This window comes from Pungitius pungitius, chromosome 17, assembly GCF_949316345.1.
Source record: "Pungitius pungitius chromosome 17, fPunPun2.1, whole genome shotgun sequence".
Classification (NCBI taxonomy): domain Eukaryota; kingdom Metazoa; phylum Chordata; class Actinopteri; order Perciformes; family Gasterosteidae; genus Pungitius; species Pungitius pungitius.
Window position 1 is genome coordinate 3,966,685 of NC_084916.1, and position 16,050 is coordinate 3,982,734.

Here is a 16,050-nt window from a genome sequence, read left to right on the forward strand (position 1 = left end):
CTCAGTCGATTGGAGCCTGTGGACTGCATCTGTCGAGTCGTCTCTGGGTCTTCAAACATCTTGAGGATTGACTTGGAGCTGCTTTAGTTGGGCCACAAAAGTCATTTTCTGACCAGATCAATCACAACCCAGATCATCTATTAAAGTATGGCTCTTACAGTATAGGATTTCATTTCTACAGATAATTGTACACATCCATTGCAAAATCCACCATATTGGTCTCGCTATAAAACATCTTAGTACATTTATAAAGTTTATATGTTGTCAGGTGCTATCTGTGTGAGACTGCTGGCTAGCTAACGTTAGCCGGGTGAGGCTGAGTCTGTGCGATGTCACAAATCATAAAAGTGGTCTTTGTGAGAATTATCTTGCTGAACAAAATGTATCATAATCCCTTTTTTTCCACAGAGCTTATTTCCTGCACTAATCCTAATCGGTGTCCTGCACTAGAGTTGAGGGAAAATATGAAAAAGGCTACAGGGAATTGGGAAAGAGAGAGAAGAGGAACTTCAGCATCTTTTCAGTTTTACTTCAACAGTCATAGAAATCCATTATACCCCAAAAGTCACAGCGACTTATTCCATCTTCTGCAGTAGCCTCAATAACCCAGAATGCACTGCGAGCACAAAAACCTCAGTGCTTATCTGAGGGCTCTGTAAGGCATTGTGGAATATGTAGGAAATCACAAGTAAAGGAGACACTTTATGGAACCACGACCACAAGAAGGAACATACGTTTCAGCCTGATGACAGTGAGAGTATTTTAAAGGTGGATCTGGTTGTCTTTCAATGTGCGTGTACAAGACTTACTATATATTTGGAGCAATGTAATGGATCTTGGTGCACATCTTGTCAGCCACTACTTCACTGGATGTGGCTCTTGTGTCTGCTCCCAGAACCACTCCATCCTGCACCCACACAGACCCAGTGGGAAGTGTGTTACTCTAATTGTTACACAATGATTCACTTTGGTTCACACTAGAACGAGGCCTTTATACCTCAGTGGGCCCCTGGAGCTAAACAGGCCCCAGCAGTGTGAGACACTGGGCAGATCCCCTCACTGTGTTTATGTATTTATCATCATAGTTGTGAACTGATCAGTTATGCAGTGATGAAAGGGAAATGAAATAGTGTGGTACACTTTGATGAACAGTGTTAAAGAATAAAACTCAGGCTTTATGGACTAAACGTTCCACTTCTTTCCCTTTTCATACACATGCAGATTTACACAGGTTTGTGTACTCGCCTTGAACACCACTCCCGCGATGGTGGTGCCTGTTTTCACAGGTTTAGGTACCTGTCCATCAAACAGAGCCTCGAACTCAGCATTCCTACAGGGAGGGAGATACTTATGAATGGATGTAATATCTATAATAACCAAGTTGTTTCATTGATCAACGTGACAAACAAACAGGGGAAAGTTACTTTCACTTTGGATCTCGAATGGATCTGAAAGCTTCATTGGTTTTCTACATCTAAACCGACACCAAGTGGTGCGCCGAACAGAAGCTCCTACCTGGCTGCGTGGTCGAAGTTAAACCCCGCTGCAGGAGCTTGGAGGACATTGGATAGCGCCATATGGATCCTGGACTGCGGCTCTTCTGCGCGTCTCGATGCGCCTGAGGTCGCTGTTTGGAGCGTCGCCTCCTTCTTCTCTTTCGCTTTTGCTGTGAAAATGGAGAAACGCAGCGTGGACTCACGGGTCAAAGGAGTCAGCACAGGGGTGAGTACATCGGGACCGGCTCCTTAGTGTCATCGGAGAACCTGCTGAAGGATCAAATGATCGATCAGTGATTCTGCGCATAAACAGGTGAGACTAGAAGTTACCTGAAAGGAAGCCAAACACTACGAGGACCGGAGCTGTCGCGTGTTTTAATGTCCCACGTGTTTGCACGTTAGTCCTGAATGAGTCACATCTTTACAACATCTTTTAGAACTGAACACACAAAGAAGCGACAAGCTAGACGTTTATTTTCGTTTGTTAAAAATCCTTCCAGAGACTCTAAATCCCATGATGCATAGCGCTGCTCAGAGTGGCTGACATGGACACGGAAGCCAGGAGTCAAATTCAAATGACAAATTTGCCTCAGAGGGCTTTACAGTCTGTACACATGCAACATCCTCTGTCCAGAAACCCTCACATCGGCACAGAAAAACTCCCCAAAATATGAAAAAACTCTTCAATAGGAAAAAAAGGGAAGAAACCTTAGGGAGAACGTCAGAGGAGGGATCCCTCTCCCGGGATGGACAGACTGCAATGGATGTCATGTGTACAGAATCAACAATGTAAAAGATGTACAATACACTCAATTTCTCAAACAGAAATTAAAGTAATTGCAAGTAACAGAACAAGTGTACGGCAGGACCACTGCAGGGACAACCACCATCAGATAGAACCACCATCCACAGAGGCTTCTGTGGGGAGGGAGAGCAAAAAGATGTTGGTTTATGATGACAGTAATATGAATCATATTTAAAGTAATGGTGACTGCAGCAGCAGGTGTCAGCAGAGCCATGCCAGGAGTCAGAACCAGGTTCTGCACGAAACTATGGTCCACGGAGACCTGCTAGGCGAGAAAGCGCAAAAAACTCCCGGAAAGAAGCTTAATTAGTGATGTACATTAATAAAGCATGGATGATTGTGGAGGGAGAGAGTGTGAGAGTGAGAGAGATGCTCGGTGTGTCCTAAGAAGTCCTCCGGCAGTCTAAGCCTAGAGCAGCTTAACTAAGGGCTGGTCCAGGCTAACCTGAGCCAGCCCTAACTATAAGCAATATCAAAGAGGAACGTTTTAAGCTTTATATTAAATGAACTGACCGAGTCTGCCCCTCGGACTGAAAGTGGAAGCTGGTTCCACAAAAGAGGAGCTTGATAACTGAAGGCTCTGGCCCCCATCCTACTTTTTAGAACTTTAGGAACCACAAGTAGCCCAGCATCTACGGAGCGTAGATACCTTGTAGGACAATACGGTGTAACAAGCTCTTTAAGATAAGACGGTGCCTCACCAGCAAGTACCTTTTAGGTGAGTAGAAGTACCTTAAATTCTATTCTTGATTTAACAGGAAGCCAGTGCAGAGAAGTTAATACAGGAGTTATATGATCCCATTTCTTAGTATTTGTTAATACACGTGCTGCAGCATTCTGAATCAACTGGAGAGGTTCAATAGATATACAAGAGCAGCCTGATAACAAATAATTACAGTAATCCAGTCTAGAAGTAACACATGCATGAACTAGTTTTTCTGCATCACTTTGAGACAGGAAGTTATATATGAAAGTTGAAGGACATATCCCGGTCGAAGAAAACTCTTTCTGACGGTGCTGTTGGATACCAGAGCAATTCCATCCATAGAGACTGGATCACGCGACAGCTGACTTTGAAGGCTCTCTGGGCCTATTATGATAACTTCTGTTTTTTCCGAGTTTAACATCATGAAGTTGCAGGTCATCCAAGTTTTGATGTTAACAAGACAATCCTGAAGTCTAACATGCTGGTTGGTGTCTTCTGGCTTGATCAATAGATACAGTTGAGTATCATCTGCATAACAATGGAAGTTTATGCGGTGTTTTCTGATAACGTCGCACAAAGGGAGCATGTACAGGGTAAATAGAATCGGTCCAAGCACAGAACCTGTCACGTCCGTGTTATGTCTCCTGCTGTGTTTGGCTTGATGTAACTACTTATTCATTACTTGCATGTGAGAACATATCCCCCCCCCCCCTCTCTCCCCCAGACCACCATCCTGGCTGCCACGTTTGATGGAGGGGTTGTGATTGGTTCAGATTCCAGGGCTTCCATTGGAGGGTAAGGGTGCTGGGAAGATACATGAAGATGCCTCCATTGTTAAACCGATTAGTAAGAAACAGAAATGTCCCTGTGACTGTGGTGGATCCAAGCCACTTCATCACATACATTCCTCTCTCTCTTTAGGGAATACGTGTCATCTAAGACCATCAACAAGGTGGTCCAGGTTCATGACCAGATCTTCTGCTGCATGGCCGGCTCGCTAGCAGATGCTCAGGCCGTCACCAAGGCTGCAAAGTTCCACCTGTCACTCCATAGGTGCCACACACTCGTATGAATACAATAGCACATGTTTAGCAAGGAAGCTAAATCCCATTTTCACATCACTCATTAATAGAATCATTTGTTAATCACGCTGGTTATTGATTCATTTTAATCCTCCAAGAGGAGAAGAACAACAACTAACGAACTTGTCACAATCACCTGCCAGCTCAATCTTCCACACCTGCCCCGCATCCACAATCAGTCACTCTCCTGCCTTCCACACCTGCTTCGCATTCACAATCAGCCACGCTACATAAGCACTGCACACCCAGCTTGTCATTGCCAGATTGTTCTTCGCGTCATGCAAGTCTCTCCAGCACTCTACCTCGGACTGATCTCCCGGTTTCGACCCTGCCTGTCCCCGACCCGTTCGTCTGTCTCTGCCCCGGTGAGCACGTCAGCCTTCTGTCCCCGACCACGAGTCCTGCCTGAGCGCCTCGGGTTTCTGTTGCCTGTCCCTTGGACTGCCCGGCGCTTCTGCTCCGGTGCCCCGGATCTCCGACCGGCCCCGCGGTCGCACCAGCTGACTCCCGGCATCTCCTCCCCGATCCTGAGGACCAAACGCTGCCCTGTCTCTCATCGTGCCCGAACGCCTGCTGTGAGGCCGTGTGTAATAAATGCGTTAACCAAACACTCTGTGCCGTTGTGCTGCATTTGGCTCCGCCACACGCTCGTGTCAGAACTAACCCTAAACAATGACAGCTATATAAAATCATTAGAGAGCCCAAAACAATAGTTTTTTTTGCACAGTGTGCAGATGGAGAGCCCTCCACTGGTGATAGCAGCAGCATCGGTGCTGCAGGAACTGTGCTACAACAACAAAGAGGAGCTGCAGGCGGGCTTTATCACAGCAGGCTGGGACAGGAAGAAGGGACCTCAGGTGGGGGCTGGTCGGGATGACAGTCACACAGGAAGCAGAGACCACAGCAGTCCAAAGTAACTCCACCTACTGCTGATATCCTGCGTCCCTCTCCAGGTGTACGTGGTGTCTCTTGGTGGGATGTTGATCGGTCAGCCGGTGACCATCGGAGGCTCAGGCAGCACCTACATCTACGGCTACGTCGACGCCAAATACAAAGCCCACATGGGCAGAGAGGAATGCCTGCAGTTTGCCACTAATGGTACGGTCCTGTTGGTTCACTTGTGCACGCTGACCTAAATCCGCTGCTACTTGTTTGGTGTTCAATGGGGGGAACTTGGGTTGTGATTCTATGATTCCAGTATGATGCAGACAATGAGAATAAGAGTTCAGTAAATATCATAATATTATAAATATTATTATATGAGAGTTTGACATGATGTCCCACAGCTCAGCTTGGACAAAGGCCTCTGGTTGCACTCAGATTGAGTGGTGTGATGTACATCTATGTTGTAGTTGGTGACCATGCAGCCTTTAGAGCCTTTAGGAGGTGTATAAACGCTGCATGCTGCTCACCTTCAGTTGTTAAACCTGTATTTGTCCTGCTTGTTGTCCCCCCCGCTCTGCCCCCCCTTTGCTCTCTCTCTGGGTCACAGCTTTAGCTCTTGCTATGGGCAGAGACAACGTCAGCGGAGGCGTGGCTCACCTTGTGGTCATCACGGAAACTGGGGTGGAGCACGTGGTTGTCCCCGGCAACCAGCTGCCCAAGTTTCACAACGAGTGACAGCAGGAATTCTTCACTTTTGTTTTTTAGCTTCATTTCAGTAACTGTTTGAAATTCCTGATCCACAATCTCATCAATAATGTCCTGTATAGGACTGGAATGTAACACATTCTGCACACACACACACACCTTCACAACAAGACCATGAAAATGATTCCTGCTAATTGCAAATTATAGATATGGCAACAGTGGTGATAAGTTTCATAGTTCTTACAAAGTCAATAACCTTAAAAACGACTCCATCTGCCTTCACATTTAGTTTTTTTATGTTTGGAAATATTTGAAATATTACTTTCCATTTGTTGAGTGCATTACAATATCTTGATCATTATTATGTGCCGTGTTCTCTGTTGTAGTTTCATGTATCATTTTAAGGTCTTAGAATGTACTCTGATGCATAGCGTATGTCTTCACTGTTTCATGGCTGTGGATTCACTTTGGTCCACACAATCTAACAGTGAGGACGTCACACAGTCTGAAACACACTTAAAGACGAGGTCGTCACTCAAAGGTGTCACAGGGCAGGAGGGCCCAGAATGAACAAGACACTGTCAAGACCACGTAGGCAGGAAGGAGGACCCAAACGCAGAGTTCTGCACAGAGAAATACTTTAATAAATTCAAATCCAAACGCAGACAAAGACCAGGAACTTAGAGACATAGGGACACTATTCAGGGACAACAAAATAAAACAGGCAACAAACCCAAACCGTGACAGACACAGTCCAACATGTGCCAAGACAATCAAAGTTGCTTATTGTTCACAGCTGTTTTCCTCAGCTGTAGATTTATAGCTTATAAATCAAGTATTTGATGAAAAGAAAATGTATTGGATATTATTATATTGTGAAAAAACACTTCATGGTTGTTGCTGCACAAATGTTGCTGTTCCTCCTTTTACTGACTGTACTGATAGTGAGTGACTCCCCACACTGGGGTCCTTTGGAGTTGCTGCAGCTAACAGCTAACTGTCTCCAGTGTCTTCAGGTCGTCTGCTAGTGTGTCCCCTTAAACTTGACCCAACCGACCCTTATCACCACCTCACCAAGGAAGGGGGCTACACATCTGTTAAGCAGGAGGGGAACGGACCCCTTAACTCAGCTGACCTGCTCTCCTCTTGGACAGATGGTCCCTTGGAGGCTAGAAGTGAGGCAGATTCCTGTCTCATTTGTGGTCTGATGAACCATAAAGTCCTCTCATTGAATTCTCTCCCTACACTCGCTGTGAAATGAATACGTTTGTTAAAGGTCAACTATCTATTCTTTCTAGTGTTCTTATTGTGCAAAAAAAAATGAACTCAAATGGCCTCCACAATCACCAGATCTCAATCCAATAGAGCATCTTTGGGATGTGGTGGAACGGGAGATTCGCATCATGGATGTGCAGCCGACAAATCTGCGGCAACTGTGTGATGCCATCATGTCAATATGGACCAAACTCCCTGAGGAATGCTTCCAGCACCTTGTTGAATCTATGCCACGAAGAATTGAGGCAGTTCTGAAGGCAAAAGGGGGTCCAACCCGTTACTAGCATGGGGTACCTAATAAAGTGGCCGGTGAGTGTATGTGTTAGATAGTGTTTGCATGAATGCTTACTGACACTAAATCCTCCACCTTCTCATCTTTACTAACATGCAGTGTCTCTAGTTTAGACAAACAAGAAGGGGTGGGGGGGCGGGGGGTGGACCAGGAAGTCAGACCGACCCACTCAATGCATCACACGTAACATTATTTCGGATGATTAGAGATAAATTACATAATATGTGTTTTTTAAATAATACATTTTTGCACTCCAAGTATCGTTTGGTAGACAAACACACTTAACTGTGTTCTAAAACATCAGAAGGTTCTACATAGAACTACAGAGCCTTAAGGAAATACAAGAAGTATCAAACCCCAGCTAATATTTTTAAAATGAAGATATTTGAACTTGTTTTTTCCCATCTCTGTTCTGCCAATTGATTAAAGGCACATTATTTAATTAGATAATACCATGTGTGCTTATTAAATACATTTACAGAAAACATGGGGTCCCCCCCTGAAATCCTATGTCTAAAGTCCCTTGTGACCCCCTTGGCCCTGCTCTCCTCTAACAACACAGAGGAATGTGTGTGTGTCATTGACCCTGCACAGGTTCACCAGGCTTTGGCCAGTTGTCCTAACCAGACCCTGCTGGTGATCGCCCACAAGCTGAGGACCATCCAGAGGGCCCATCACATTGTTGTGATGGATGACGGCAGAGTTCAGGAGCGAGGGACTCACCAGGAACTGATGGAGTTGAAGGGGAGCTACTACCGACTGAAGGAGGAGCTCTTTGAGGAGGAAAATCCAGCCCAGTGACGCAGCGCTGTCCCCCTGGACCCATCTGTGGGACGGTTGTTCTGTGGGACCACGTTGGACCAGCAGCCGCAAAGAATATATCAGGATTTATTTAAGTGATAAAGAGCTCACAGAACAGAAGGCCACACACATGCTGTACATATACAAACATACCTTTAATAATAGATTGTGTAAATATTGTTTCGTGAATATTAAAAATGAAAGAAAGCAGACCAATGATTTTCAGTTAAAATTTGTGGAGCCTCCTCAACTCTAGTACTAGACTTCTGTTTTTATTTATTTTGTTGAAATGACATTGGATGTTGTAAATGAGTCTAACAAGATTAATAAATGATTTCAGATATGGATCTGGACTGTAAAGTTCAGTATAATTCATTAACCAGAACAGCCTTATTCATGCTTTAGTTTGAAGTCTTTACTTCTGTAACCCTTTTTATTCCGATCCTCCAAAAGCAGCCCGGCTGCTCCTTTATATGACGGATTACATCATCATTTGATGATCCTCCACGAGCCAGAAGATCCATCAAAGCTGCTCTTTCTTACTTTGAGGTCACTTTGAGCCACGACACCCCAGACAGATGAGACACCTCTAAACATAAGATTTACCACTTAGTGGAGTTTTATTTCACAAATATTACAAATATTCTTTCCTACTTTTTTGTTCATGGTAATTAAATATGTGTAAGTACCTTTGTGCAGAATTCTGTGCATGTAAAGTGCTAAATAAATAAAGCTAATTAATTCAACAGAGGACAAAGTGAAAGCACAATATATTAAGTTGGGGTTTAGCAGAGTTTGCAGGTTTTATTCAGGCCCAACTGACTCGGCATGAGTCACACTGAGTCACACCGTGCAAAGAAAAGCAGGAAAACGCGTAATACAGGACAATTATTAGGTGGTGATTGTAAATTTGTTCTACTGGCTAGTAGTTTGAGGCCTTTGAGCTTTTGTAACCGGAAATTAGTGTTTGTTTGGTCTCTTGGATTTTTGGTTTGACTGCAGGTGAGTTTTTGGAAAGTTGCCTGATGACATTTCATAGAAACCAACGAACACGGAAGTGACATCAGGCTTTGTGTCAAAACACCAACCCCTCTATTGACAAAGATCAGGCTCAGCATCGGCAACGTTAACCGCCATCTTGTTACGATGTCTCCACAAAATGGGGACTGAAGACACGTGTCCACACACGTGCTGCTGTTGCTTCTCCTGGACGTCACCATCGTGAGTGTGAGGGATTCCTGAATGAACAATGACATTTATATATTTTATATTATATTTAAAACATTTATATGTACTTTGATCATCACATGAATCTTGTTTTCCTGTAAATGTAAGATATGGACAAATTCATATTCTTATTCTTATAAAGGCGACGTTTTGGCTCACAGACTAATCGTAAACATCTACAACCCTGAGTGCTGCCTGCAGGTTCCAATAACAGGAGGCAAAAGGGCAAAAGGCTCGACATCTTAGTGAGATTTTCAGATGAAGGTGAATATAAAATAAAGAAATTATCTAGAAAAGATGATTGTGCATCCTGAAACTTTTTGTGCACCTACATAGTGTGTAAATGTGTATCTTTGGATGTGCGTATGCGCTCAGCAGCTTTTGTTGTGCACCAGCGAGTGCTGAGCTCTTGTTACTTTCACTTTCTGTGCTTGTTGTGCATTCATTGAGCACCTGATTCATCCAAGACACAACCGAGCCAAGCTCTGGTGACTGAGTCACTGGATAGATTGGCTTCACTGTCACATGATCCCTGCTTCTCTTCTCCTTTAGGAGCCAAAAAGAATAAGAGCAACTGATGCAGCATGAAGCACAACAGAAAGTGATGCAGCTTCTTTTCCACACTCGTCTCATTCAGTGTGACAGAAGCATCTCAATAGAAAAAGGTCAAACATGATCAATTATTGATCCTTAATATATGTGGACAGTTGCTAGCACCGGCGCACGTGGCCCTCGGGGGAGCCAGGTCGAGGCCCCACACTGTTACATGCGGGGTACCTCAGGGTTCGGTTCTCGGCCCTACTCTCTTTTCTATCTATATGCTCCCCTTGGGCCACATCATCACCAGGCATGGAGTTGCTTTCCACTGCTATGCTGATGATACGCAGCTTTATGTCAGATTGGACCCCACATCCTCTGCATCATCTCTCTCCATGCTAACTGCCTGCCTTGAGGAGATAAGGACATGGATGACTGACAACTTCCTCCAGCTAAACAACTCCAAAACCGAAGGTCTCCTCATTGGGACCCCACACCAACTCCGATCTTCCCCTTTGACTGTTTTTTCATTCGCTGGCCATGTCTCTTGTAGTTTTCTTGTGTCTCGTGTCTCTGGGTTAACTTCACTTCCTGTCCTGTCCTGTGATTGCCTGAGGCGATAAAACAGCGAGAGGAAGGAAGCAGCTATTTGCTGGCTGGAACACAAAGTGTATACTTGTTCGGTGTGGGTATATTAAATCGAGTAGGAAGTGGGGTGGGATAGTATCGGCCGACGGCCTGTATAGGTCTGGTAGCGGTGCTATCTCACACCCACAGCCTCTTGACTGAATTAAAAATATATATATAAAAAAATAAAAATAAAAACTTAAATGGAGCTGCATCAAGGGAGACAGGAGGAAGATAGTATGGATTATAGTGGAATGGAGGAAAATGGAAGTGATGGGAGGAGGGAAAGTGATTGGGAGGAGGTAGGGAAAAGGAGGTTAGTCGTAAAAGAAAGAAGAAAAAAGACTGTGATAGTACAAATGGGACGGAAAGTGAAGAAGATAAAAGGAAAGCTCCTAAGGCAGGAATGCTTAATGTAGTGGTACGACTTGAGGGAGAAGGAGTTAAAAAAATGGACCCACTTAAGTTAACTAAGATAATAAGAGAAAAAGTAGGAGAGGTGAAGTATGCAAGGATTCTGGGAGATGGAAATCTACTTGTAGGATGTAATAATGAAGAGCAAATGGAAAAAGCAAAGAAGATGAAGTGTATAGGAAAAGTAAAAATAGAAAAAGTAGTAAGAGTGGGGGAGAGAAGAAGTGGAGGAAGTAAGGGAGTGATATATGGAATCCCACATACTGTGAATGTGAAAGAGTTGGTAGAGAATCTGAAATTGAAGAATAGGTCAGTCAAAAGTGCAGTAAGAATGACAAGGGGAATGGAAAAAATGGAAACCGAGTCAGTGTTGATTGAGTTTGAAACAAAGGATATACCAAAAGAGGTATACTATGGATTTATGAGATACAGCATAAGGGAGTATGTGCCTAAACCATTGAGATGCTATAACTGTCAAGAATTTGGGCACATGGCTAATGTCTGTAAAGGAAAGAGAAGGTGTGCTAGATGCACTGGGGATCATGAATATGGAAAGTGTGGAGACGCAAGACCAAAGTGTTGTAACTGTGGAGGGGATCATAGTGTGGCATTTTGGGGATGTGAAGTGATGAAGAAGGAAGTTAAAGTACAACAGATAAAAACACAGGGAAACCTCTCATATGCTGAAGCTGCTAAAAGAGTGGAAAAGGAAAAGGAGAATCAGAGCGAAGAAGTTGAAAAAAGGGTAGTACGAGAAGATCATCAAGGAAAGAAAGAGAAATGGGAAGAGAAGAAGAAAATAGTGACATTCATAGCAGGGGTGATAAATGCTACAGCTGAAGTTAAGTCTAAAACGGAAAGAATTCAGATTATTGTTAAGGCAGCAATTCACAATTTAGATATGGCAGGATTAAAGTGGGAAGAAGTTAGGGATGAACTTAGTGTACAGTCGAGTCAAGAGACAGCATGGGTGGGCTAATCAGTTAAGTAATGATAATCCTACATTGGAATGCAAGAAGCTGGATCGCAAATGGGCAAGAGTTTAAGCAATTTGTCGGGAATAGAAAAGAAAAACCAGATGTAATATGTGTTCAGGAGTCCTGGTTAAAACCAAATTTGGAGTTTATAATATATGGATACATATCAGTTAGACAAGACAGGGAAAGTGGAGGGGGATGTATTACATTTGTAAGGCAAGGGATTCCGTATAGGGTGTTAGGTATAGGTAAGGAGCAAGAGTATGTAGTAGTAGAAACGTGGGGGGGAAGGAAAAAAATAGTAATTATAAATTATTACAATCCATGTAGGAAGTTAGATTTAATCAAATTAGAGGAACTAGAGGGACAAGATAATAATAATAATATTATATAGTGTGGGGATTTCAATGCACATAATACATTGTGGGGAAGTGAGAAAATGGATAGTAATGGACAAGTAATCGAAGAACTATTGGATGAGAAAAACTTAGTGTGTTTAAATGATGGAAGTAAAACGAGGATAGAGGTTAAGACTGGGAAAGAATCTGCACTGGATCTAACAATGGTATCTAGTAGTATGGCAGCGATATGTAAATGGAGTGTGTATAAAGAAGGAACAATAGGTAGTGATCATTATCCAGTAATGTGTGAAGTTAATATGGCAGTATCTCAAAGTATAGGAAATAGAGGAGGAAAATGGGTTTTTGAGAAGGCTAATTGGGAAAAATTCCAGGAGGAAAGTGACAGGTACCTGAACCAGATTGAATATAATGATGATATAGAGTCACTGGAAAGTAAAATTAAGGAAGGTATAATAAGGGCAGCAATGGAAACAATTCCAAAAAGTAAAGGTAATGTGAAGAGGAAAATAGTACCATGGTGGAATGAGGAATGTAAAGAAGCAGTTAAAAATAGAAATAAAGCATTTAAAGTAATGAAAAGAACGCATAATTTTATGCATATGATTCAATATAAGTATGCTTATTTTTTTTTGGGTTTTTTGCTCATCTGTAGAGAGCTGCAACCTCTCTGTGGAGGGCGTTGGCAAGAGAGGCGACAAGAGGAAGGTCGCCGCTGCTGAGGCAGGACCAAGCAGAAAAAGACAAAGGCTGGACAGTGAGGACCGGAAACAAAACAAACAAGGTCAGTAGTTTGTCTTTTCTTGCAGTTGGTCACTTTAGTTCACAACAATTCAATGTTTCATTGGGTTTCATTCGTCAGAATTCCACGGGTCGAAAAACAAAGGCTCACGGTCGATTTAGCGTCCACCTCAGCAGTCACTGGTAAGCTGATCGCGTGAAACTGCTCCTGGAGATGCTTCCCGTCATCAGTTCACTAAACACGGGGTTTGACAGTTAACAACAAACTGACAATCCTCTGGAGTTTTTTTAGCTCCTGTGTAGGGAGATGCAACACCTCTGTGGAGGTCGTTGGCAAGAGAGGCGTCAAGAGGAAGGTCGCCACTGCTGAGGGAGGACAGAAAAAAAGCAGAAAAAGACAAAGGCTGGACAGCGAGGACTGGAAAAAAAAAAACAAGGTCCGTAGTTTTAGGTTTTATTACAGAGTCAAATTGAAATTGGTATTACCATACCAGGATGGGTAGAGTTTAGGTGACATGTAGTCGCTGTCACTCAAAAATGTATTAAAACAACATGTTTGTGTCTGCAGAAGAGTTAGAGGCCAAATATGAGCAACTGGAACTCCTCAGTGCGGGAGGATGTTTGAAACGTGTACGCCGGCCACCGCAGGGCCGACAACCTACCCGTAAGCCCTATACACACACACGTTCCCAAACGCACACACACACACGTGCAGACACCCTCTAACAAAATTCTTGTTTCGAAGGTTGCCATTAAACACATCCCTAATGATGACGTCTACTGCACACATGAGGTGAGTGAGCAACGCCTAACACTGTCAAAATGTTCTGTGTTCGAAACTCTGTTTGTGAATGTATCACGGAGGAACCTCTCTGATCCTTAATTCTCGCGTTACAGGACGACGAAGGGAACAAAATTTCCATTGAGATCGCCATCATGTTGAAGCTCTCGGCCAAATCGGAGGGGGCATCGCCATACCTTACCTTGCTGGACTGGTACCAGTTAGAGGAGGAGCTGGTGATGGTGATCGAGAGGCCCATCCCCGCTACGGATTTATTTGACCATATCATGGGCAAAGGAGGCTTCGTGAAGGAAAAAGATGCCAAGGTGAGCTGCTGTGATCAGCTCAGAGTCACAGCGATGAAAGCGCGTCGACGGCGTCCTCCTCTGATGCCTCGGATCTCTCTTTTTGTTTCCGTCAGATCATACTGAGGCAGCTTGTCGATGCGGCGCTCGATCTGGAGAACAAGAACATTTTCCACCGGGACATAAAGGTGGAGAACATCCTGATCGAGACAAGTTCGAAGGTCCCACGAGTTCGCGTTATCGACTTTGGTCTGAGCTGTTACGACGATAAAAAAGAGACTTATCATGAGTTTTTCGGTAAGGTGTCTGGCTCTTGCTCCGGTTCTTTACCAACCCATCTGTGACTTTTGCACTGAAACAAAGCTTTTCAGCCCCACTGACACTTTTCATTATGTCTGTGTGTTCTAGGAACTACATACTCCCCAGAGATTCTCCTTAGCAAGGGGTACAAATCAGGATCCACCACAGTGTTTCAGATTGGAGCGGTGCTGTTTAACACCCTTCACAAATTCGAAAAATTTGACCCGTTAGTTTTTTATTTAAAGCGTCAAAATCTCCCCCAAAGCATCTCCAAGAGTAAGAACACTATACACAAACATGTCGAGAGACACAAATCTGCTCTTTTATTTTAAATTCTGATGATGATCTTCACCTTTCTTCTCTTTCACTTTTCAGACCGCAAAGACTTCCTCCAGATGTGCCTGAGAAATGACCCCAACGAACGTCCCACACTGGAGCAGCTGAAGAATCACCAGTGGCTCAGAAAATCCGATAAGACCTCAGCACACAAACACAAATAGACAATAGACAAAATGAAAGGGATGCACTAAAAGACACACTAACACTAATGAAACTAAAACACATATAAAAAGATAAATATATATATATACACAAAGACAAACTAAAACACATATAAAAAGATATATATATATATACACACTAAAATAGATATATCTAAATATATATCTATATAATAACATATAATAAATAAAATTAAAAGTAAAATATAGATATATAAATATATATATATAATATAATATATATATATTATATCTATCTACATATCTATAATATATATATGTTAGATTGATATATTATTAATATTTATATTCATATATATATATATATATTACATTTTTATATATTATAAATATGTATTACATATTTATATTTATATACATTTTTAAAGTTATTTTTATATGTACTAAATAGATTTATATGCAGATATATCTATATTTTTATTAATTAATTATATATATAATATATATAAATATATACATGTATTTATATATATATATAAATAGACTTATACCAACTAAAATATAAATATACATAAAGACACACTAACCAACACAAATACATATATATATATATATATATATAAATACACTTATAGAAACTAAAATATAAATACACACAAAGACACACTAACACAAATATATATATATATAAATACACCTATACCCACTAAATTATATGTAAATACATTATACCAAATAAAATATAAATATACACAAAGACACACTAACACACACAAATATATACATAAAAAATACACCTATACCCACTAAAATATATATTAATACTTTTATAGCAACCGAAATATAAATATGCACAAAGACACACTAACACACACAAATACACATATATATAAAAACACTTATAGAAACTAAAATATAAATATACACAAAGACACACTAACAGACAAATATATACATAAAAATACACCTATACCCACTAAGATATATATAAATACACTTATACCAAATAAAATATAAATATACACAAAGACACACTAACACACACAAATATATATATATATAAAAACACTTAAAGCAACTAAAATATAAATATACACCAAGACACACTAACACACACAAATATATATATATATATATACACACCTATACCCACTAAAATATATAGAATTAATCTTATAGCAACTAAATTATAAATATACATAAAGACACACTAACAGACAAATACATACATAAAAAATACACCTATGCCCACTAAAATATATATAAATACACTT

At 41.8% G+C, this 16,050-nt stretch overlaps 3 protein-coding genes across 4 annotated transcripts; 2 read left to right on the top strand and 1 right to left on the bottom strand.

Annotated features, from left to right (window-relative positions):
- Nucleotides 1–796: 796 nt before the first annotated feature.
- LOC134107084 (proteasome subunit beta type-7-like) lies at nt 797–2,033 on the bottom strand. Of its 2 annotated transcripts, XM_062558382.1 has the most exons (4): nt 1,827–2,033; nt 1,516–1,666; nt 1,246–1,330; nt 797–907 (listed from the first exon to the last, which is right to left on the bottom strand). In XM_062558382.1, the coding sequence occupies exons 2-4, from the start codon at nt 1,575–1,577 to the stop codon at nt 809–811; spliced, it is 246 nt and encodes an 81-aa protein (XP_062414366.1). In that variant the 5' UTR covers nt 1,578–1,666; nt 1,827–2,033; the 3' UTR covers nt 797–808. The 2 variants fall into 2 exon arrangements, with proteins under 2 accessions (XP_062414366.1, XP_062414365.1); XM_062558381.1 differs by lacking the exon at nt 1,827–2,033 and having other exon boundaries at nt 1,516–1,778.
- On the top strand, nt 1,657–6,298 carry LOC134107081 (proteasome subunit beta type-6-B like protein-like). The gene is made up of 6 exons (XM_062558378.1): nt 1,657–1,722; nt 3,732–3,802; nt 3,929–4,060; nt 4,817–4,946; nt 5,043–5,187; nt 5,582–6,298. The coding sequence occupies exons 1-6, from the start codon at nt 1,675–1,677 to the stop codon at nt 5,707–5,709; spliced, it is 654 nt and encodes a 217-aa protein (XP_062414362.1). The 5' UTR covers nt 1,657–1,674; the 3' UTR covers nt 5,710–6,298.
- A 7,256-nt stretch (nt 6,299–13,554) lies between these two features.
- On the top strand, nt 13,555–14,815 carry LOC134107142 (serine/threonine-protein kinase pim-1-like; the record flags this gene model as incomplete). The annotated part of the gene is made up of 6 exons (XM_062558608.1): nt 13,555–13,593; nt 13,675–13,722; nt 13,827–14,036; nt 14,132–14,312; nt 14,424–14,591; nt 14,691–14,815. Coding segments are annotated over 6 exons (771 nt in total), but the record flags the coding sequence as incomplete, so codon positions are not given.
- Between the last annotated feature and the right edge of the window lie 1,235 nt (nt 14,816–16,050).